The sequence below is a fragment of the Rana temporaria genome, chromosome 5 (assembly GCF_905171775.1).
Source record: "Rana temporaria chromosome 5, aRanTem1.1, whole genome shotgun sequence".
Lineage (NCBI taxonomy): Eukaryota > Metazoa > Chordata > Amphibia > Anura > Ranidae > Rana > Rana temporaria.
The window spans coordinates 313,400,944-313,426,228 of record NC_053493.1 but is presented as its reverse complement, the minus strand read 5'-3'; the positions used below and the strand labels follow the sequence as shown (position 1 = coordinate 313,426,228).

Here is a 25,285-nt window from a genome sequence, read left to right as displayed (position 1 = left end):
ATAACAATATATTTATAATGGGGAAATAGAAGAATTATGGCTTATTCACATGGACATATCCAAAATACAACCGAGCAATCCCCTTATTGCCAAAGTAGCACAGACCATTTTCTTTACTCTTTTTCTTTTAATCTATCTCCCATGTCGTAGGACTATTACATGTTACTTGTAAAAGAGATGCTTAAACCCAGCGCAGGTTCCCCAGGTAATAAAAGCTTCCCCACCCACACTTACTGCTTATTTACTAAAATAAATCAAGCGTGCCTATTATGCTTCAGTGCTTGGCAGAAAAAGAAGAGAACCACCAAACATCTGCACTCTCTGCCAAGATTTGGAAAAGCAAATATGCACATAAAAATCCTTGGTGTGTCTAGCATAATTTCACTATGATATTTGTATATTAAGCTGTCTAGCCAGCAAGATACATGACATTCATGCAGACGTTACGGCTGACAAGATGGCCGCAAGATGTAAAGAAATATCTTCACACTCCGCATAGTTTTAAAACTAGCCTTTATACCATGTTCACCTGCAGAAATTCATGGGTAAAAATTTGTATTTCAGGAAAATAAAATGTCATAGATCATTGCTTTTTGTTAAGATTGGCATGAATTTATATTGTCTGGCAACAAATATTGGCCGAATTGCATATACCATACAACAAATACTAGTTTTCCACAGTAATAGGTGATGACAGAAAAGCATTGGGCAGCACAAGTGGTTAGTACTTCTGCCTAGCACTAGGGTCATCGATTCGAATCCGAACCATGACACTACCTGCCTGCAGTTTGCATGTTCTGCCTGCGTGGGTTCCGCTGGGTACTGCGGTTTCCTCCCACACTCTAAAGACATGCTGGTAGGTTATTTGACTCCTGTCTAAATTGGCCCTAGTATGTGTATGAATGAGTAAACTGGGGTACACACTAAAAGAAAAAGAACATTTGTCTGATTTTCCTCGTTGTTTCACAGCAAATCGGAACCAATACAAAAATTCTTCTACGACAAAGGCTTTTTCTTTGTTGTTTATTGTTTCTGATTTTTCTTGTACGAAAAGCGTACGAGGACGGTACACATTAAAACTGAAAACATTTGTTCTGTTCCCATACGGAAACATTTTGGAGTTTGTCTAGTACGAAAAGTCAGAATCGGCTGTCGAAAGTTGTGTACACACTATACGAAAATTGTACGAAAATTCTTTGGACGAAAATGTTCGCCTGATTTTCTTATAGAGTGTATAAGCCTTTAGGGACTTTAAATGGTAAGCACCTTGAGGGTAGGGACTGATGTGAATGTACAATATGTGTAAAGTGCTGTGTAAATTGACAGGGCTATATAAATACCAATAATAAATAATCAAATGTGTTAGGCTGAAAGTAGTCTAACGGCCAGATCTAATACTGGCTATTCAATCCCACTAGGATACAAATTCTCATGACTTTTCTCTATCAGACACCATGGCCGCCATTTTCTTAATGATTTATAAAATTAAGGGTGTGGTGTGTAACCTGCATTGTCCAATAGAACTCTCTCTCAGCTGCAGAGAGAACGTCATGTTTAGAGAAGAGGAAAATCACATGACTTTGATAGGTCATGTGACCACACTTGTTATCTGACACATAATTCACATTTGGAAAACACATGGCTGTGCTCTATAAATGTGCAGTTTTTTTTTCACTGTGTTCTGGTCACAGTAAGTATGGCACAGGTACACCACACCAAATTACATTATGGCTTCGGTTTAACGTTTAGTAGCTGCCGGTCTATGATTTACAACCATCCAAGACCCATATTTGGTCCTAATATAAATTCTTAATAGACAACAAAAGCCATTTAGTACCTGATAAAGCTGTGAAGATCTCATTTAAATAAAACTATTACACGCTAAAACGCCTTTGTTGCTTATCACCACCATTCCAGGTTCTAGGTTGAGAATTTGAGGATAGATTTGAGTTGGTTGCTTTTTAAACAAGCCTATATGAATCTAAAAATATAGGACTATAGTTGTACCGTACAAAAGGCACTGGGATTTGAACCCCCCCCCCCCTTTATTATGTTTAGATTTTTCAGAGCAATCTTCGCAACAGTAACACAATTTTATTACTCCTCACGGCACAAACACTGTAGAGATAAAAGGCTTCCCAGAGGTAATAAATGTGCCACTAAGGCCATCCATTAGGACAAGATAATCACCAATCTGTGCAGTATATAACATAAATTGTTACCCCTTGTTTACATGGGGGGCTGAGGGGCAGTAAAAACAGGTGGTTTAGCGGCAGTTTTATTGCCACTATACTTCCCAAACGCTGAGCAAGTTAACATTGCCAGTGAAAATCATGCCACCCATATGGCAGGTCCAAGTGACTGTGCCACAACCCCTTTGCAACAGCATGTAATGCAGCATGCGCTGTGGTGCTGCAAACTTTAAATGGGTAACATAGGTGGTGAGGAGGCAAGTTATCGCCTCTGAGCTAGTTGTCTAATGCTTCTGGAAAGCCATTTAAGACTGAGAACTGAGCAATCAAACACCGCTTTTAGCTGATTACTCAAATGTTGGTCTTTAAGGCTGCAGAGAGCTGGTGACTGTTAGTCACTGGCTCTCTGCTCCTCCGGTGCTCACAAGAGCGCTGGGCTGTGGAGTGGGCGGCAGTGGCTGGCTTAGTGTTCCAGCGACTTGCCGAGAGGCTGAGCCAGCTGCAGGTCTATGCATCTGGATGGATCCTGACCATATGGTTGGGAGCTTTTTGGAGCCTGGACCAGGGCTTTGTGACCTCAGCTGACATCAGTCACTAGCCTGCTGTCAGCTGAATACGGGTCACAGGAGTGTAGAATGAACTGCACTACTGTGGTCCATAGGAAAAGTATAGGCAAAAAAGCTTCAGCGATACTTCTCCTATAAGCCCCTGATCACACCGATGTGGCTTTGAAATCTGGCTACTTCACTATGATTTTAAAGCCACACATCAGTGCGAATTTGCACTGCCAAATTTATTGCGGCTTGCAACTTCATACAACAGAAGTCTATGCAAGTGAACACTATGAGCTTCTCACAGTGTGCATTCGAACTTGCAGCAAGTCCGATAGAGGATGCCTCATTTTTCTGGCTGGAGGACATCCAACATCATCTAGCCTTTTCCTCCTCTGACCCTATCTTGGGTCCAGACCATTACATTTATCATATTACAGTTCCTTCAGGTCCTATATACCGCATCATGTCAGAAACTCGCAACAGCCTTGAATTGCAGACAGAAGCACAGAGACCAAGTGATGTCACTAGCTTCATCAAGTATTTAATGCAAAGGGTAACACTTTTTGCATTAGCATGTTGGTGAAGAGGGAAAGGAGGAACCAGTGAAGGCGAAATATAATCAGAATAAACCTTAGCTGTAACAAGCCAAAAGGGTCACTTCATGACATTTCCATCATTAGGGTTAGCTCACTCGCAAGTTTTATTTTTGTATATAGAGTAAGAAATTTTTTTACTTTTTCTAGTTTTTTTTTTAGCCTGCAACAGCTTGCATAACTTTTAAAATCATCTAACCTCATGCCATAACACACATCCAAGGCCTGCCATGATGGAAAACCAGTATAACATGGGCAAACTACACTAAGGCCTCGTACACACGACCAGTTTCCTCGGCAGAATTCAGCTTCCGACCGAGTTTCTGGCTGAATTCTGCCGAGGAAACTGGCCGTGTGTACACTTTCGGCCGAGGAAGCCGACGAGGAGCTCGGCGAGGAAATAGAGAACATGTTCTCTATTTCCTCGTTGTTCTATGGGAGAACTCGGCCCGCCGAGCTCCTCGGCGGCTTCAGTGCTGAACTGGCCGAGGAACTCGATGTGTTTGGCACGTCGAGTTCCTCGGCCGTGTGTACGAGGCTTGAGGCAACTTGGCTGAGGGCAGTTTAACCTACAACAGATTAGGCCAACTTTGGTGGTGTTAGGCTGAAGTGCCGAATGCCAATTTTTTTTAGACTTACAACTCATGGTGATGGTTCAACTAAGGTCCCTTTCACACGAACACCTCCATGCAGCGGATTCTGCTGATCCCCGATGAGCAGGCAGATGACAGGTCCTGCTTTCCTATATAGGGAGATCGTATGGAAATGGACCGCCTGTCCGTTTACATCTGATCTACCAGACGGATGGAAAGTAGGACCACCATGCATCTGGTTTGTGTGTCAGTGGACATGTATTTGCCTACATCCCCTATTCTACAAAGACCACCGCAAGGTCCATCTGAAAAACTAACAGGCGGACCTAATCGAAAAGCTTGTGTGAAAGGACCCTAAGCCCTCATTCACATTGAACACGGCATTGAAATTGTGACGATTTCAAAACCGCATATAAATCCTACTTCGAGGGCGACTTGAAAGACAACTGTGCCGGTTCATGCACAGATGTTTATTGAAAATCGCCCCCGAAGTTGCCAAAAGTAGTGCAGGAACTACTTTTGGAAATCGTAGCGGTGCCGCAAAATTGGAATTGCATCTATTGGGACGCTCCTATTGCCGGCAATTGGCTCCGATCTGACCTGTCAAATCGCATGTCAAATCTCGCCGATGTGAATGGAGGCTCAAACTGGAGAGTGAAAAATCTGGTGCAGTTGTGCATTGTAGCCAATCAGCTTCTAACTTCAGCTTGTTCATATAAGCTATCTATGTCTTGTAATTGAAATGCTTGACCAGAAAACACTTTCTCTGTGCCCTGATACTGTCAAAGATGTATATAGCATGAGGGGGGCTGAGCGTCCCAGTGAGTTGCATGTTCTCGTTTGTAACCCCCGGGTTCACACTGTTGCAGTGCAGGACACCGCATGTAATTTGCACAGGAAGCACAGCACACTCCTGTGCGAATTACATGCGGTGTTTCTGGGTGCGTTTTGAGTGATGGATTTGTATGGCTCAAAACGCACCACATTTGCACCTAACTGGTGCTGGGTTTCTTGTTCACACCAGAATCATGAGCACCCATGCGATCAGATTCTGAAAATCACGCTGGATTTTGCAAACCGTTTACGGGGCGTTGTTGATTTAACATACACTCCGCAATCGGTTTGGGTTGTGATTTAGACAAGGTGCCAAATATGCAGCGTATTCACTGTGTTCTAGTGTGAACCCAGGCTTAATGGCCAGCAGTCTTCAGTGTTGATTGTTGGACAACTGGACAGAAATTGAACATGGCGCTATGCATTAAGTGAACTTTCAGGGCATCATTATTCAAGGCATCATTATTTCAGGGCCACACATGTACTTGTTTGTTTTTGTTTTAAGACCAGGAGATACAAAAACAGAGTGCTTATATGCCTGAGGCTTACTTCTGTATAAGTAACAGATAAATGTTAAACATGGAGCTACAGTATCTTACAAAAGTGAGTACACCCCTCACATTTTTGTAAGTATCTTATTATAGCTTTTTCATGTGACAACACTGAAGAAATTACACTTTTCTACAATGTATTAGTGAGTGTACAGCTTGTATAACAGTGTGCATTTGCTGTCCCCTCAAAATAACTCAACACAGCCATTAATGTCCAAACCACTGGCAACAAAAGTGAGTACACCCCTAAGTGAAAATGTCCAAATTGGGTCCAATTAGCCATTTTCTCTACCCAGTGTCATGTGACTTGTTAGTGTTACAAGTTCTCAGGTGTGAATGGGGAGCAGGTGTGTTAAATGTGGTGTTATCGCTCTCACTATTTCATACTGGTCATGGCAAAGAACTAAAAAAAAAAGAATTGTTACTCTACAAAAAGATGACCTAGGCTATAAGAAGATTGCCAAGACCCTGAAACTAAGTTGCAGCACCGTGGCCAAGACCATACAGTGGTTTAACAGGACAGGTTCCACATACAACAGGCCTCTCCATAGGCGTCCGCACAGGGTGTGCCCAGGTACACCCTAATCACCCTGTGCAGCACAGATTTCCCCTACAGCCCTGGCTCCCCCCCTCCTCCCCACAGCGCTGCCGACTTCCTACCTCTCCCACCAGCTGTTGCTGAGGGGAGGGATTAGGATGAGTGGGGAAAGGGGGCGGAAAATGTTTAATTTAGCGATCACTTCCCTTTGTGAAAGAACACCATGAGTGATTGGTAGTGTATGTTTAATCTTTGGGGTGCACACCCTAATGCAATAGGCTGCGCACACCTATGGGCCTCGCCATGGTCGACCAAAGAAGTTGAGTGCACTTGCTCAGCAAGGCAGTATTCCAACATGATAATGACCCCAAACACACCTCCAAGACGACCACTGCCTTGCTAAAGAAGCTGATGGTAAAGGTGATGGACTGGCTAAGCATGTCTCCAGACCTAAACCCTATTGAGCATCTGTGGGGCATCCTCAAATGGAAGGTGGAGGAGCCCAAGGTCTCCAACATACACCAGCTCCGTGATGTCGTCATGGAGGAGTGGAAGAGGATTCCAGTGGAAACCTGTGAAGCTCTGGTGAACTCCATGCCCAAGAGGGTTAAGGCAGTCCTGGAAAATAATAGTGGTCACACAAAATATTGACACTTTGGGCCCAATTTGGACATTTTCACTTAGAGGTGTACTCACTTTTTTTGAAAGCGGTTTAGACATTAATGGCTGTGTGTTGAGTTATTTTGAGGGGACAGCAAATTGACACTGTTATTGTCATTTCTTCAGTGTTGTCCCATGAAAAGATATAATAAAATATTTACAAAAATGTGAGGGGTGTACTCACTTTTATGAGATACTGTATGCAGTTATCAAGATACATTGTTATATGGCTGTTTAATGTTTATATGGTGAACTTCCACTTTAAGCATTCTAATGGTTTGTCCTTGCAGACAAAAAAAAAAAATACACTAGCCATTCGTCAACTACAGGTATAAATAATCATAACTAATCATCAAGGTTTTAAAAGCAGTTATAAAGGAAAACTGCAGATAAGGAAAAACAATACTTTATATTTAACAGCAAAGCTCTCCAACAATAATTTAATTATTTACAGTTTTTGAAGTTGATTGGCTGTTAATATGCAAATTACCCCATCTCCTATATCCAAAAATCAGGATAATTTGTTTTCTATGACAATCCTACTATCATTAACGGACGACACTTGCTTGCCCCCACCACTGACATGTTGAAGTGACGTGGTAATAAATGTGTAAGAGGAATGTAAATAAAGTGCTTTTCTCCAGAGAAAGGTAAGTAACTTGGGGTTTTATTATGTGGTCACTTTAGCACAGTTCTATAAATAACCAGTAATCCTGCTGTAAAGAAACCATTTCTGGTAACCCTGTTCCTGTAGTGTAATGATTTATTACAAACTCCTATGTGCTTCAATAAATCAGCTTTTTCCCCCAATGTAAACAGTTTTAAAATGTAGAACAAATCCAACTATATACACACGTGTCAGAAGGTGCAATACCAGCTTTAAAATGCTATTGGCGAATCTTTGGGCACCCATAGCACACCCAGGCTTTAGGTGGTTGTGTTACCTTGACTAGTAACCGACATAGTTATCACACATTGACACCAAAACTGATTTTAGAGCAATGTATTAATATGCTATAGGTATTATGTAACTGCCTTTTAAATGATCCACTTTAAAATATTTTTTTTCCCATGAAGTCCAAATTACGATTGAGCAGATAGAAAAGATAGAAAGGAAACTGAAAGTGGAAGTTGTCTATAGCAACCAATCGGACTCTAGCTTTCATTTTGTAACCTGCACTTAGAAAAAGATACTCAACACAGGCAGGTTGTGATTGGCGACACTCCTCCCTCTCCATCCTTTGTACCCAAAGGCTCACCATGAAGTACCCAAAAGGCCCACCACAATTGTTTTCCTATTTTTTAAGCTAAATACAGAGGCAGAAAAAAAAAGCTGCAGACATTGGAAGAAGATGTGAAAAATATATTAACCGCCACTTATGCATCTGTCATGTTAGAATGCCCAGCCCATGTTTTTGTAGTAAGCAGTGCATACAAATTAATCCAATTATAGTGGCGGTATTAAGTTGTACATACACCATTCAATGATAGATGATGTAAATGAGCTAATTGCTACTGTACATCCATGCCATCAGAGACGGTAATGCAAATTTAATGAAAACATACCCTGCAGCAGGCTAAAGGAAGCCTGCCTTCTATAACCCCTTAGAGATTCCACACCACATTAGCGAGCTCACCTTGCTGTGACAACCGCGCCACTAGCCAAACAATACGTAGTAAAACAAGACGGCGGTGAGGGCCATCTCCCCTCTCAGAGCCACTGATGCAATTCATTTTCCGTGAATAGGAATTCAAAAGGCCAGCAAAATGAAATAAATAAAAAATCACGCGCAATCTATCACATGCATCATCTCTACATAGGCGATGATGGAGAGGTAGTGCCATGGACAGAACTGGATTTGTGCCCTGGAATAACCAAAGCTGTTTTCATGTAAGTCTTACTTGCAATCATCATTACTATGAAAAATTGAAAGGTCCAACGTAAGAAGAGGTTAAGTAAAGCCATGACCCTGTGACCTCTACAATCAGTGCCCCCACCAATGAAGAAGCTCTAGACCTTTACAAAGCCCTATCAATCTGGTGCTTTACCATTGCAGGCTACAGCTTAGCTCAGAAAGGATTCTCATGTTTTTCTCTGAGCATCTGAGCAGGAACAAGCGGTCTGTTTCTGACCACTTTAATTTCCTTCCGTTCTTCAAACGACTATATTAAGCAAAAAAAAAAAAAAGATGGCTCCACGCTGCCAGTAAGCATAAGACTCATCAAATGCCATCAAATTAAATAAAAACCCAAACCCAGCAGGATTATTTAATGTCAACAGTAATAATCACACAAAGCTGAGATTATCAGCGGAAATAAATCCAGGGTTTATTTGTATAAACAGGTCTGTCCATATACATACGACGACCCATTTAAGAGCAGGCGTGTTGGTGGATCTGTGATTCAAGGCATCGCGCTGACCTCAAAAATGGCTTCTCTGCAATGTTATATAATTGTCGGTGCACATGAATGTTGCAAGGTGCAAATTACAGCTGCCTGCTTCTAGAGGCTGCTGGGCTCTTACGATAACACCTTTCTTGTCACCGTAAGCAGGCAGCGCTTGCTTTCCAATTACATAACGTTCCACTAACATAAGGGTACCCACATCCAGTACACGCCTGATGAGGAGATTTAAACCGTGCTCTGCTGAAGAAGCTACACGCTGCATGGCGTGGAAAGGGTAAATCTCTGGCTGCTGCAAGGACACAAGCCACACATCCCATACAACGGAAAGCTGATGTAAAATACAATAAAAAAGCGTGTTTTAAGGGTGTAAAAAAAAAAAAAAATTGTGGAGAAAACATGGCCAGCAATAACAATCCCTCTTGGCCTTGCGTACACCATCCCCCCCATCATTACCTGTAGGAACGCTCCCCGCGTACAGTGTGCTTCCTAAACGGAATGATGCTCCCGTTATCATGAATGATGTCGTTGTTGTTTTCTCCATTTGGGGACAGCGTTTGGGTCGGACCCGGCATTGATGCTGTCCCAGTAAAAGAGAGAAGAAGGATGCAATAAATCAAGAGGAGAAAAATGAACCGGTGATGGAGATTCTAGGTTATTTTCAGCCTTCGATGTTAGCCAGTGAGATCCAGGCAGGCACAAACTCTGCTGCTGCTGCTATGCCACGGATCGCTCTTCCTCCCTCTCTCTCTCTGTCTACAGCTTGACGTCAAAACAGCCTGAAGCAGCATCCTGGTCACATGACTGGGTCCCTCGCCATGGCAACCAGCTAACTCATCAGATCCCTTCGATTCGCATACGCAGAAGACACACTTGCAGTGTTATTATACCAATAGATCCAAAAACAATAATAACACAGACACACTAGCAGAAGGCAGAAGGGAAGACTAGAGGAAAAGGCTACATCTGGCATGCAAAAAGCACCAAGCTACTGATAACTGAGCCTCCCCCCTTCTTTCCTCCCATCTCTTTACACACCCCTCCAACTCTTCCTCCTCCTCCCTCTCTGCTGCACCACTGAAAAAAAAAAAAGCAGCTCAGCCGAGCCTACTGAACAGCTTTTCCTCTGTCCATTTCCTTTCAGCTCTTTGATATGCAGCTGTGCACACAAAGATCTATTCAGTACCAAGCAATGCTTGAGCAATGTGCAGCAGGGCTGGGACTGGGTTACATGCAGGGAAAAAGTGTGAAAAATCAGACCAGAACAGCACCCTACAAATGGACGTATTCTCAATTCTATTACACACTCATCAATCAGCACTGCATCCAAGGCAACACAGCTCCCTAGAAAGGAAGAACACTTTCACAAATTGGAACAAAAACAGAAACAAGATCTGCTGCTCTATAATATGCCTACATCCCATTTATCATTGATTTCATTTCTCATTGATACAAAGGCGAAAATTATGCACCCTGTATCTTCAGGGTAGAGATTTCCTAATTAACATACAATCAGCCCTTAGAGAACTGACATCCTAAATATTTAACATATCAGATACACTAGGGGGCAGATCCACAAAGATATTACGCCGGCGTATCTATTGATACGCCGCGTAATTTCAAATTTTGCGCGTCGTATCTTTGTTTTGTATCCTCAAAACAAGATACGACGGCATCTCGGCTAGATCCGACAGGCGTACGTCTTAGTACGCCGTCAGATCTAAGCTGCAATTTTTCGGCGGCCGCTAGGTGGCGTTTCCGTCGAATTCCGCGTCGAGTATGCAAATTAGCTAGTTACGGCGATCCACGAACGTACGTCCGGCCAGGACATTTTTTTACGTCGTTTGCGTTCGGCTTTTTCCGGCGTATAGTTAAAGCTGCTGTTATGAGGCGTACTCAATGTTAAGTATGGCCGGCGTTCCCGCATACAATTTTGAATTTTTTACGGCGTTTGCGTAAGTCCGCGAATAGGGATTTGCGTAGAATGACGTCACCGTCGTGAGCATTGTCTTGTTCCGGATTAATTTCGAGCATGCGCACTGGGATACCCCCACGGACGGCGCATGCGCAGTTAAAAAAAAACGTTGTTTACGTCGGGTCACAACGTATTAACATAAAACACGCCCCCATTACATCCATTTGAATTCTGCGCCATTACGCCGCCAAAGATACACTACGACGCCGTAACTTACGGCGCGAATTCTTTGAGGATTCGAAAAAAAAGGATAAAGTTACGGCGGCATAGTGTATCTTAGATACGCTGCGCCCGGCGCAAAGGTACGTGGATCTGCCCCTAGGAATTTAAAGGAAGTTGTAAGTGATGAAAGTAATTATAAATAAAATATGAATTGTGTTGCCCCAAAAAGCACTGTAATAATGACCTTTCATTAGGGCCCTGTTGGTGCAAACTGTTGGCGTTATAATAATCCTGTATAATATTATATTCAATTATTTGTACCAAACAGGCAAAAACAGTATTTGTAACTAAAGTTTTGAATACCAAAATAAAAGCAGTGTTTGCCTAATCTGCAAACTGTTGTGTGGTTTTGCTGTCACCCTGTCACTGAGGCCCGATTTACATCTTGCGATTTGGAATCGCAGGCAGCACAACATGGGTTTGGGTGCCATTATTCCATAATGGCACACCAAATGAGATGCTATTCTGCCATGATTGTTGCACAACAGGAACATGCAGCAATCAAGGAAAATCGCACCTTTCAAATTTATGTGAAGCTTGTCGCCTGAAAAGGAACAGGAGCTTCTTTTCGGTTAACAAAGGCGCGTAAGGAAACCCATTCAAGTGAACGGGCTGACCCTATGCGACATGCACAATGGCTGGCAAATTGCTCAAAAAAAAATCAAGTATCAGTAATGCCGAATGATGCTTTCACTGCAAAGCACTACTATATCATCCAGGGGAATGGAGACATCTGCCGGTCTTTGAATAAACTTCCAAAGGTACTGGGGCTTGTCCTTATACACGACCAGGCCAAGGGCAATTCCTACTTTCTGGGGCTTTAGGTCAAATCTCTTGTGCCACCCTTTCATACCCTAGTCAATTGGTGAGCCTTAGCACTACACTAAATCTGCCCATACACTATATAATCTGATCGAACAAGCTCCTTTAGATTTACCAAAACTATGTAATATGAAGACAACCTAAAAACCTAATAAAATCCATTAAATCTGTATCAAATCAGACAAGACATTGCCTTACATAGTTAAGTGTAGAGCTTAGATCAGATCTCAGTGTTACACAAGACATTCCATTGCTGGGGGCAGAATTTTGAAAGATTGTTTTCCCACTCTTGCTTTTAAAGAGTGGGGAAAATGCTGGAACAATGTGGGTACAGGGGCGCCAAAGAAACTGGTTTACAAAGATTAGGGTTATGACACCAGGGGCGGCCATCTCGTCATTCCAACTGGCTTCAGTGTGTTTTTATGACAATGTCACAACCCTAATCTTTGTAAATCATGTTTACCTGTTAAACTAGCTAAATGACTCCAGAAGGGTGAGGCAGGTACATCGCCTTCAGTCTCCTGTTGGACCAATGGCATCAGGGTGATCTGAGCCACTGGGGCACCTGATCTCGAAACAAGCCTGGTTAGTGCTTGGATTGGAGACTGCCCAGGTTTCTCTCCTAAAGTGGAGGTTCCATCAAAAAAACAATTTTGCTTTAAACTGTAGCTTACGATTAAAAAAGAAAAAAAAAAGATTTTTTTTTTTTTACTCATCGGGAAATGCCTGTTGCCACGAAATCTGCCTTTGAAACCACCTAGGATTCTGACATCATCTCCCTCTAATGCTCCTGGGAAATGTGTGTCATCATTTCCCAGGGTGCAGTGCGCTGTCCAATTATCACTCCCCATCCAAGACTTCCAGGAAGTAAGTGCCTGTAGGCTTCACAATGCCCACAAGCAAAATGACAACTGTGTAGATATAGTTTTATAAACTATCTTTTTTGAATATCTATGCGGATCGGCGGCGGATTGTAAAATAGTAAGTGACCAGATTTATATTATAAAAACGCAGGATGAAAGGACATACATTTAAAAAATGCTAATTGTGGTTGGAACTCCGCTTAAGTGAGGGAGGCATCTGAGGTTGCTGCGTTTGAGAGTATCTCAGACCATAAGATTTTAGAGCAGTTTATGAGGTGCTTCGCTCCTCCCTAATCTTGCGTTGGCTCTTGAAGCAAAATTTATGGGCTCATTATTGTAAAACAATTAAATGGTAGCAGCTTCAAAACTGAATGAGGACATGAGGTCCATCTTAAGATCTCAATCCACTGGGCATCTTTCTGTTTCAGATAGGCTTGGTCGGTTCAGTGATGACCTCTCAAAGAGGTAGATTGCAGGGCCCATAATCATCAGTAAACACACATCTTCATGTGTCGGGTTGTTTCCAGCCTCATCAAGGATTCTGTAATTGCAGTGGAAAGTTGTGTGTTTTCTTTTTTGTGACCATCCTTTAGGCTGGCCACAGCTTCTGAGGTTCACAAAGCTCCTAGCTCCAGTGCTGGAATTGCTAAAGACGGAGGGGGAGTCAATCTCAATTATACCTCAATAACCTTTGCTCATGAAGCAGTTGATATATTTGGCATGTACAGTTCTACTCCAGGTCTTGGTAGAGGATCTTTATCTCTGTCTGGAACTTGAAGATCCAGGCATTGGATTGCCAGAGAGCTCCGTTTCCAGGGTGTTGCACAGCTAAAGATTGGTGGTTGATTGTTCAGAATCTAGAAAGGTTGAATTCTTCCTTTCAGGTATTGGAAGATAATAACCACTGATGCCAGTTCCTCCATTTGGTTTGAGGGTGGCTACAGTTCAGTGGACTTGGTCTCCACAGGTGAGAATACTGCCCATAAAGATCTTGGAACTTTTGGCCAGTGCTTTTGGCCATTCTTGGTCTCGCATCATGATAAGGTGAGGCTGAGTCCTCATCCATTTTTTTCCTAGAATGGTGTCTAGTTTTCACTTGAATCAAGACAATGTCTTGCCTTTTTTTCTGATCCTCAGTTGTCAGGAGTAATGCCGCGTACAAACGACCGTTTTTCATGACATGAAAAATGCAATTTTTTAAAATGGTCATTAAAACGATTTTGTGTAGGCTCCAGGGCAGTTTTCTCGACGTGAAAAATGGGCATTAAAAATTTAGAACATGCTCTAATTTTTCTCATCGTTTTTCACGTCGCGAAAAACGGTCGCGTGTAGGCTTTAACGGTGTGAAAAAAAAACGCATGCTCAGAAGCAAGTTATGAGACGGGAGCGCTCATTCTGGTAAAACTAGCATTCATAATGGAGATAGCACATTCGTCACGCTGTAACAGACTGAAAAGCATGAAGACTGAAGAGCGCAAATTGTCTCTCACCAAACTTTTACTAACGAAAAATAAGCAAAAGCAGCCCAAAGGGTGGCGCCATCTAAATGGAATTTCCCCTTTATAGTGCCGTTGTACGTGTTGTACGTCACCGCGCTTTGCTCCAGCATTTTTTTTTCATGATCATGTGTATGCAAGGCAGGCTTGACAAGAATCACGTTGAAAAAAAAAACGTTTAATTTTTTTCTAGGACATTAAAAATGGTAATGTGTACGTGGCTTAAGATTACTGCATACTCTGAAGGTAGTTCCGGAGGTCAGAATTATTCGAATTTTGGTATAGGTCAGGAATCCTGGATTGTGCTGCCAGTAGAGCCCAGGATGGGCAAGAGGCATCCAAGTTAACTATTTTCATTGGATTCACCAATTAATTATTTCAGCCTATGGCTTGGAAGTTCAAGGTCCCCCACACCGTTTTTTGGTAAAAGCGCTCGCTACCAGGTGTGTGGGGGCATCTTGGGCCATCCACCATCAGGTTTCAAGGATTTTAAAGCCATTACATGGTCTTTTGTTCATACATTCACAGAATTTTACCATATGGATATCAAAGCCACTGAGGATAATGCTTTGGCCACAGTATGTTTTGGGCGGCACAAGTCCTTCTCAGGTGGCAGTTTCTGTGATTGTGTGTCCCTTCCCTTTATGCTTTAGGACATCCCATATAGTCATTATTATGGTTGCTCTGTGTCCTGTGATGTACAATAAAGAAAATAGGATTTTTTCGTCATACTTGCCTGTAAAATCCTTTTCTTTGAGTACATGACGGGACACAGAGCAACCCTTTCTCGGACATTCGCTGGGGTTAACACCCCCCCCCCCCTGCTTCTGTATTATTCTTATTCCCCATTCATGGAAGCTGTCCTATTGCTTATATGAATGAAACATGATCTATGATTGAAGGAAATGTTGCTTTCATTCATCCGCCTGTCCTCCATTCATAGATCACATTTCACTCATAGAAGCAATAGCACAGAAAGATCTCCACTTGTTATTAATCAAACTTTATTTCTACTATTTCTACTATAATCATGCAGTTTGCACCTCCCCTTTCCTCTAGGGAGTAGTGAATATATATAAATACTTAAAGTGGTTGTTAACCCACTGTTACATTTTATATCATCCTCTGTGTCTTGTTATGCTAGGTACTCCTAATGCGGTCTGTACCTGATTTCAGAGTGCTGCTCAGGTGACTGGTCGGTCCTCTCACATCTTGATCTGACAGCTAGAGTGGGAGGGGTTGAGATTCCCCCACTGACATCAGTCAGGATGAGAGGAGGAGAGAGCCTGCTGGTCATGCAAGCACCACTCTGAAATCAGGTATAGACAGCATATTTTTTATAAAAACACAGAGACAGGAGCACCTAGCATAACGAAACACAAAGGATTATATTAAACAGCATTTTTTATTTCAGCAGCAGGAGGGGAGGGGTGGGCACTGACAGAAGCAGACAGGCATGGAGGGGGGGAGAGGAGGACAGAGGACAGAGCAGGGCTGCAGATGATGGAGGCACGTAAACTGACCACGGTGTCAGGGCTCAGCAGGCATGATAAACCGTGGTCAGTTTACAGAGGGAGGGCAGAACCAGGCAGGATCAGCCAGGTATTTCAGGTGTTACAGGGGGCCAAATTACACAGCACAAGCCCTTTGCTGTATAACATGCCTTAACTGCTTGTCGACCAACCGTTGCAGTTATACTGCGACAGTTTGGCTAGGCTGCACGAATCGCCATAGCTGTACGTCGGTCCTTCGAAACAGCTATAGCAGGCGCGAGCACGGACACACCGCGCGTTATCAGAGCCAATGCGCATGGCCAGTGACCCCGATGTCCGCCAGCCACACGCAATAACGCCACAGAGAGCCAGAACGAGATCTGTCAATGTAAACAAACAGATCCCTGTTCTGACAGGGGAGTAGGGAAAGATCGTCTGTTCCTAGTGATCGGGAACAGCGATCTCTCTGTATTCATAGTCAATCCACTACCCCCACAGTTAGAAACATCTCCCTAGAGAACACTTAACCCCTTCCCTGCCAGTGTCATTTATACAGTAATCAGTGGCTATTTTTAACTCTGATCACTAATAATTTTACTGGTCCCAAAAAAGTGTCAAAAGTGTCCGATCTGTCCGCCGCAAATTTTCAATCCCGCTAAAAATTGCTGATCACTGTCATTACTAGTAAAAGAATAAATACAATGTATGATAAAAAGGCCATAAATATATCCCCTTTTTTGTCGAAGCTATAACTTTGGCGCAAACCAATCAATATATGATTATTGCGATTTTTTGGGTTTTTAAATATGTAGAAGAATACATATTGGTCTAAACCGATGAAGACATTTTTTTATTTGTTTTTTATATTTATTATAGCAAAAAAAAAAAAGTTTTTAAATTGTCTATCTTTTTTTGTTTATAGTACAAAAAATTTAAACCGCAGAGGTCAGCAAATACCACCAAAAGAACACTCTAATGCCATGTACACATGATCGGAATTTCAAACAACAAATGTTCAATGTGAGCTTTTGGTCGGATATTCCGACCATGTGTAGGCTCCATCACATATCTTCTGTCGGAATTTCCGACAACAAATGTTTGAGAGCTGGTTCTCAATTTTTCCGTCACCGCGTTCTTGGCGTTCGGAATTTCCGACAACATTTGTGTGACCGTGTGTATGCAACACAAGTTTGAGCCGACATTCAGTCGGAAAAAAATCCACGATTTTGTTGTTGGAATGTCCGATCGTGTGTATGCAGCATATTTGTGGGAAAAATGGACACCGTGCTGAATCACAAAAAATGTGCGGTCATTAAGGGGGTAAATCATTCCGGGGCTGAAGTAGTTAAAGCAACAGGATCCATTTTTTGGGGGGGGTAACAAAGCAGACCCTCCCATTATTTACAGACAAGGAAGCTGCCATCTCAGCCTCTCTTGGATCTGGCAGTTGCCATGGTGCTGTATATGTGATTAGCTATGACATCAGCCATTTAATAGCTTGTCAGTACAGCTGAGAGCTAACATATGCCACTGGTAGCTGGTAGCCGTGGGGCAATTCATTCATTCATCAAGAGTTTTATATTGTGTGATTTTTTTTACTTAAAAACATATGCATTATTTATTTCAAAAGTAGTAATTTCCCTAAAAAAAACATGACTTAACAAATGAGTTACATTTTTCTATTTTGCAATATTTAGAATTTGATTTGGTATTATTTTTTTCTCAATTGTTTTTTAAAGACTGTACCACTGCACCAGAGTAAGAGCAATGAAGTCACACTGATAATTGTGAAACTGAAAATATTCTTAGTGCGCCTTCATTCACAGACTGATCTTCTGGTAAAATGTTACAAATTAGTTACATTCTGGAGCTAACTTCACATTCCCACACTGACACATTGTTTTCTTTTCGCTTACTGGACAGTACAGTGCTCTAATTTTTTTCTACATTCCTAAAATACTGAATGCCTGTACCATGAGATAAGTATTTTTTTTTTTTTTTTGTGAATAGACTTTCATGCAGTCCGTACATTAGTATTTTTTTTTAATTATTCAATCAGTAGGTTGAATAAAAATAAAAAAAAACTGACCCCATTCCATCCATTCACATCTACTGTATGTACTGTATGTATGCCAGCTAAAAGGAGTTGTAAAGGAATTTTTTTTTGCTGAAATAACTGTTTACAGGGTATAGAGACATAATAGTTAACTGATTCCTTTTAAAAATGATTAAAAATAGATAAAAATTAATCATATAATGTACCTGCAGTTTCTAGTTTCGTGTTTGCATGTTGTTTCCTGCTTCTGTGATGTACAGAGACACAGAGCCAATACAGGGCAGTGATGGTTTGGCAAACAAAACTGATTGGTGCTGAGGGGTTTTAGACACACAGTAATCACACCTCCTTGATTAGTGACCACAGAGAGAAAGCTCCCAGTACTGTGGTTATCAGGAAACAGACAACCAGGAAGTGTGGAGATCAGAGAAGAATTACAGCAACTTGAGAGCAAAAACGAACAATGAGGACATGAAAACAGCACTGCATTAAGGTAAAGGAAGCTATTAAGATTAAAAAAAAAATTCCTTTACAAACCCTTTAAGGTTCTGTTCACACCACGGAGGTGCGACCGAGCGCACTTGTTTTTTTGTGCATTGTGATTAGGGCAGCCCATTAATATCAATAGGTTGTCCTATACATGAGAATCGCACAAAAAAAGGTACCTACACCAATTTAAAAATCAAGCTACACAAAAAACGCATTGGCACTGGTAGCATGCATTTTGGCACGCGCAGGCATTAGCAAGACGCAACACACCACACATCTGTAATAGAATGGTACCTTTTTGTGCATTGTGGAAAAGCTCCATCCTTGGCAGCCAACACTCATCTCAGACAGGCACTTGCAGTCCTCCTGTGCAATACATAAATGCTGATCCTGCATTGTACATGAGGACATTAGAATGTGTGCTAATGGTGGAACAGCAAAGAGAAGTGGCTCAAAGGGACCAGTCTTGGAGCATGAGGAAAGCTTGCAGGATCAGGGAATAAGGTATTTGTATTAAATTTCTCTAGAACAAATCAGCACTTTACCCAGGTGGTGCAGGGGAAACCTTGCATGATACATTTTTACAGCAACCCAGACTTGGGCTTTAAAATAGAAAAAGATTCTTCATAATTGTAGGCAAAAGCAAAGAAAATTAAGTGTTTTACATTTGTGTAGATCTTTTTCCTTTCCATAAACTATTCTGTAATCATGTGCGATGTGCCTTTGAAAATCAGACTACTCCAGGGTGAAACAATTCCCTAGCACTGCCCCCTCCCTCCTTCTCTTCTGGGGAGTGTCCAATTACTGTTCTGGGTGTGTCTAATTACTGTCTGTGCTGGCCCAGCTTCTCCACCCCTCCCTTCACCTCTCTACATTAACACGTATGCAGCTGCCAGGGGGATGAGCAGGAAGGAGTGCTATAGAATGTAATTTGAGTGTGAGTCAGAGTCTGCTGGGGCTTCTGACATCACATCCATGATGGTAGCGCCCTCAGTCTCAGGGCTTTAGAAGGTCTACACAAGGAAGACTTTCACAAGTAAACATACATAAAATACATTGAATGCAAATATATCCCCATGTTAAATTGTTGTTGAAATTAATGATTTGGATACAGGGTTTTTCAAAATCAAACAAGAAATCTGGTTGCTATTGACAACCCCACATTGGTTCTCATTTTCTATTCTTCAGTTTTGATAAATCGATAAAAAAAATTAACCTTTGATTGTAAATAAGAAAAAATGTAATCCGTGGTGGCCGATATTACCACAGAAATGTCTGGCGACCATATGTGAGGCATCCTCATTTCTACAATGGCTCCCCAACTGCTAACAGACAGGACATAGCTAGCACTTCCAGTTGTGGCCATTCTGTGCTTAGCAGATGCTAACAAAAAAACAGTCAACATGTTCTTTCCACTCCGGTTCAGGCTAACTGCCAGGCACCATGTAGCTTTCGCAGTGCATCTTCCCAGTCATCAGCTCTCCAGCTGGCTATGATTTGTATAGATCTTATTGAAAGGACATCAGTCTTTACCTTATTGAAAGGACATCAGTCTTGCCATAATCAAGAGTTTAGGGAGAAGGGATTGTGGCAAACTAGTACATATTAATTTTTCTAAGTGCAAGCTACTAACCTATTAAAGAAAAAGTCAATTTTCAATAAAACATATATAACAGCTTTTATAATTACGACATAACCCATTTTGTGATTAACCACATCAGCCCGGAAGATTTTCCCCCTTAATGACCAGGCCATTTTTTGCGATATGGCACTGCGTCACTTTAAACTGACAATCGTGTGATGTTGTACCCAAACAAATTTTTTCCCCACAAATAGAGCTTTCATTTGGTGGCATTTGATCACCTCTGTGGTTTTTATTTTTTGTGCTATAAACAAAAAAAGTGTAAATAAAAAAAAAAAAACAATATTTTATATTTTTTGCTATAATAAATATCTAAAAAAAGAGAAATTTCTTCATCAGTTTAAGCCAATATATATTCTTCTACATATTTTTGGTAAAAAAAGAAAAAAAACGCAATAAGCGTATATTGATTGGTTTGCGTAAAAGTTATGACGTCCACAAACTATGGTATGGATTTATGGCATTTTAATTATTATTATTATTTTTTTAATAGCAATGGCGGCGATCTGCAATTTTTAGCTGGACTGCGACATTACGGCGGATAGATTGAACACTTTTTGGGACCAATGACATTTATACAGAGATCAGTGCTATAAAAATTCACTGATTACTGTGTAAGTGGTAGGGCAGGGTTTAACACTAGGGGGCGATCAAGGGGTTAAATGTGTTCCCTCATGTGTGTTTTTAACTGTGGGGGGTATGGGACTGACTAGAGGAGGAGACAGATCGCTGTTCCTAATTACTAGGAACAGACGATCTCTCTCTCCTGTCAGAACAGGGATTTGTGTGTTTACATACACACATCCCTGGTCTGGCTCTCGTGCCCACAATCGGGTGGCCAGTGGAGATCGCGGCTGCCGCCCACGCGCATTGTGTCCCCCGCCATGCAGCATGCTCACACACGAGCCTCCGGCAGTGCGCGCGCCTGCTGTCGCCCTTAAAGGTGCGGACGTACACCTACAGCAATTTGCAGAGCGAGCGGATCTGCTGCAGTATAATGACGGCAGCTGGTCAGCAAGTGGTTAATGTTGTTAGTAATATAAATGTACTGCACATTTCAATCTGATGCCTGCTATGACTTTGTAAACTGACAAGATTCAAAAATGTCACTGCTTTACGACTATTGTAGTAATGTGTGTATACACTGTGTACAGAACGTCTAGAGGAATTCCATTTCCTGTTCATGTGATGGGCTCACTGCTTTACCCAGAAGTTTTACTTTTACTACAAGACTGGCATTGATAATGTGATTGATGTAGGCAGACACTCCCACTCAGCACTCACTTTCAGCTTGATAAACTCTGACCGATATCTCAGGCCCCGTACACACGTCCGAGAAACTCGACGGGCAAAACACATCGTTTTGCTCGTCGAGTTCCTTGTGAAGCCGCCGAGGATCTCGGCGAGCCAAATTTTCTCATTGCCCAACAAGGAAATAGAGAACATGTTCTCTTTTTGGCCCGACGAGATCCTCGTCGGTTTCCTCGGCTAAAAGTGTACACACGACCGGTTTTCTCGGCACAATACGTCTCCCATCGAGTTTCTTGCTGAATTCTGCCGAGAAACCCGGTCGTGTGTATGGGGCCTCAGAATCAACAGAGCAGATGCAGGAAGATTGTAATAAGTTAGCCAAGATTCTTGCAATTTACACAACTGAACTGCAGAGGCCTTTTCCTTACAACACCAAGGTTCAATTTTAACAGCTAGCTCAAGTGAAAGTTGATATTTTATTATTATGGGAGTTGTCTGAATCACAAACTAGATTCTTCGGTCTTTAGGGGACCGCAGCAGAAAAAAATCCTCAACAGTATTTCAGTTCTGCCCAACTCCTATAGCAATTACAACAACAAACAATGGTGTCACTGTCCTGGTATTGGGGAGTTAACGAGGAGCTCCAGTCTGGGCAAAAAAAAAGTCAGCAGCTACAAATATTGTAGCTGCTGACTTTTATTAGAAGAACACTTGCCTGTCGGCCCCTCGAGACGATTCTTCAATCAGCTTCAGGTGCAGGTGCCGGCATCTTCACCAAGGGAAGCCAGCAGTGAAGCCTGCTGGTTTCCTACTGGGAATGCAAGAGTCGCGCTGTACATTCTTAATGGCCCCACCATCTTCTGGGACATTTGTGTGTCACAGAAGGCAGCAGGGGGGAAAGGGGAAGAGAGCCAGACATACTCAGATCGCCGTGGCAATCTTACCTAGATATGACAGCGGGTACTTGTATAAACGAGATACCCGCTCCCCCATCTGCCCCAAAAAGTGCCAAATGTGGCAGCGGAGTGGGGGGGGGGGCGTAGGCTGTGCAAACAAGCAGAGCTTCTCCTTAGTGGTGTTACGCAGTATTTACTGCACCGATAAGAAAATCCCACATTTTTCTCCCTCTCCCTCTTTTCTATAAATTTTGCCTGGGATGTGGTGCCTAAGCTTTCTAGTGTACCATCTCTGATTGGACCAACTTTACATATCTCCTAAACTTGGACTGTTCCGTTTCTTCAGGGCCCGTGCCGTGACAAGCGGCAAGCGTTCATGCCCGGAAGTGAAGTCATCGCGGCTCCGGCCAATGACTGCGCCGGAGCCCTCGAACCTACAAGTAACTCCATGAAAGATGTCAATGGTGTGCCAAGTAAGCAGTGTGTCGGTCTAAGGTAAGTATTTCATAATGAGCTAGTATGCAATCCATACTGGCTCGATATGCCTTTGTCTTGCAGGTTTTTTTTTTTGGGGGGGGGGGGGTGGTTTATAACCTCTTTACGATTTTTAAAGTATGAAGAAAGGACAGTACTCTATGTAAAATTTAGCACTTTTACTAGGAATAGCACAGTGTCAAGGCTTGACAAAGGCCTTAATAAAGAGGACCCTCAAATAAAGAGGACCCTCAAAACACGTTTCACATTTTGCAGTAAATGAGCTATATACTCGTATTACATGGATTGCTGGCCTTTCTTCATGACAAGTGACTAGCAGCACTGGAAGAGGCAAGATATTTGTGTGTGGGATGGATATATTTTTTATTTAGATTTCAAAGTGACACCTTTGTTATAGTCTTGTGGTAGGAAGTGGTGAGAGGAACGACTACGAGTCTTGAAATTGTATCCCTTACAGACAGTGGGTTGGTGATTCAACACACTGGTGACCACCCAAACCTCCAATTTAGGTGGAGCTGATTTTAACCCCAGAAGGCTTTCTTTTTTTTTTTCTAAAGCAAAGATTAAAAACATGTCATATGTCCTATATGTTATTAAAGTGTAACTAAAGGCAAACCTATTTTTTTACGCTTTGGATAGAGTGTAGAAGGACACCTGTCAGTTTTTATTGCGATCTATGCCCCTATTAAGGAGATTCGCCCTCTCTATTTGTCCTGTTTACCGTTATCCTCGAAAGTGAAATTTTGGGTTGATATTATCAGAACCTAATGGGAGAGGAAATCTTCCAATGGGGATATGCAGGGATTCCCTTTGGAGGGATTCCCTCTCATGTCCTGTTTTGCCTATGGGGCAGGAAGTTAAGGAAAATCTCCCCAATGAGACACAGATGACAAAAAAATGAGGGTAATTAACTCTCTCTTGAAAGAATGTGAGAAAAATGAGAGGCGCACTAGCCTAGTGCATTATCCAACACATTTAGTAATACTTTAAACTATACTTTGTATAAGTGTACATCTACTATAAACTATTGGATTTGTTCTACACTCTCAGTTCTACTCTTTTTAAATATGACTCTCGTGATTTGAAGTTGTGTAATATGTACAACATATAAATGTCACACAATCATGAAAAACACCATACTTTTTCGTATGGAACTCTAATCTTTGTATGGACAATTTTAATGAATTTTCAATCCAGAAAAAATTAGCTCGATATACACTTGTAAAGTTTTCTGTAAATACTTCAATTAACATACTATGTATGGGCTAGTTAATCTATCACAAGCTTTCTTTGTTTTACTACTAATGAAAAAAGCAGTATGGTAGTAGCAGGAGCATTGTGAATTCAATAAACACATCCATTCCACACTAAATTGGAAGATTCACAAAAAAGCCAAGTGTTTGCCAAGTGGACTTAATGCACAGTATGGCTTATATTTATGCATAATTTATTGAAGTAGCCAAAAATAGATTATCGTATTGCAGTCCAAGAAAAGTGTGGTAGTTTAAAGGAAATATAAATACCTGAAAGAAAATAATTCTCTGATGGTTATGTACTGAATTTATGTCTTGATACTTTGAGGGATAAAGGATAAATTAAGACAAAACTATCAATCAACTTTCATCTTCTGTATAACAAAAAAATCTTAACTGTAGTTCCCATTAGGCCATGATGTAGCAAGAATGAATGCGCACCGCAAACCAGTAAGTCAGTGAGAATAACGATTCATGAGTGACGGAGGTGAATAAAACAGCTCGATTTCAACAGGTATAAAACTAGTTATAATGCAAAACATTACTTTTTACTTTATCAGCTACTGTCAGACTTTAATTTAAGAGGAAAATATTTTTGTTTTACAACCCCTTTAAGTATGATTTAATCATATCTCACTACATTAATTATTGATTACTGTTCATTGGCTAGTTACCCAAATGGGACGCCAATGTGTGGTCTTCATTAACTTTTTTGGACAATCCATACATTTGTTGCTAGTCCTTCTGTTATATATGCCCCAAAAAATACTTTTAGTTAATCTGTTACTCTACCTCAACATGCTATGATTTATTATATCTAATTTCCCCATTAATATACGGCTAACCAATTGGGTGCTCATTGCAGGCATCGGCTCCCCTGTTTCTCGGAGGGCTTTCACAGTGCGGCTCCTTGTAACCCCCTTGGGGTGGGTTCTTCCTCTTCTGGGTGAATGGGTGGTGCTCATGAGGCTCCTTCTGGATTTCCCTATGGCTTTGTTCATCTCTGGCTATCAGAATATCCATTTCACTTGTTAACGGTAAATACCTTTTTGGGTCGTTTTATGTGATATATAATGACATGTTTTCTTGATCTCAAACATATGTAATGTGTATTTTTGTAGAATCAATTATCCCCCTGAAAAGACCACATACAGGTCGAAACGCGTCGGGGGCACGCATATGACGCAGCATAATGAAATGTTGTGTATAATTATTTCCAATACTGTGGAATTTTATTGTATCACCAGACTCGAAGGTTTTCTTTTAATTGATATTGTACTTAACCTCTATGACATTGACAACTATCTAATAAATCATGTCTTACTAAATTACAATTCCACATTTCAACATTTTGATGTCTAAAGCCCCATGGGGAAACTTTCTTCTTTCTTCATAACCATACAAATAACAAATA

At 41.6% G+C, this 25,285-nt stretch overlaps 1 protein-coding gene across 4 annotated transcripts in view; it reads right to left on the bottom strand.

Annotated features, from left to right (window-relative positions):
- Nucleotides 1–25,285, bottom strand: part of MAPRE2 (microtubule associated protein RP/EB family member 2) — a 246,302-nt gene that overhangs the window by 128,993 nt on the left and 92,024 nt on the right. Inside the window, exon 1 of one of the 4 annotated variants that reach the window (XM_040354162.1) lies at nt 9,375–9,921. The exons of the other annotated variants lie outside the window; for them this stretch is intronic. Within the exon in view, the coding sequence (XP_040210096.1) occupies nt 9,375–9,493 (119 nt within the window). The 5' untranslated portion in view covers nt 9,494–9,921. Of the gene's footprint in view, nt 1–9,374; nt 9,922–25,285 lie in introns of those variants that run through there. 4 annotated transcript variants of the gene reach the window in all.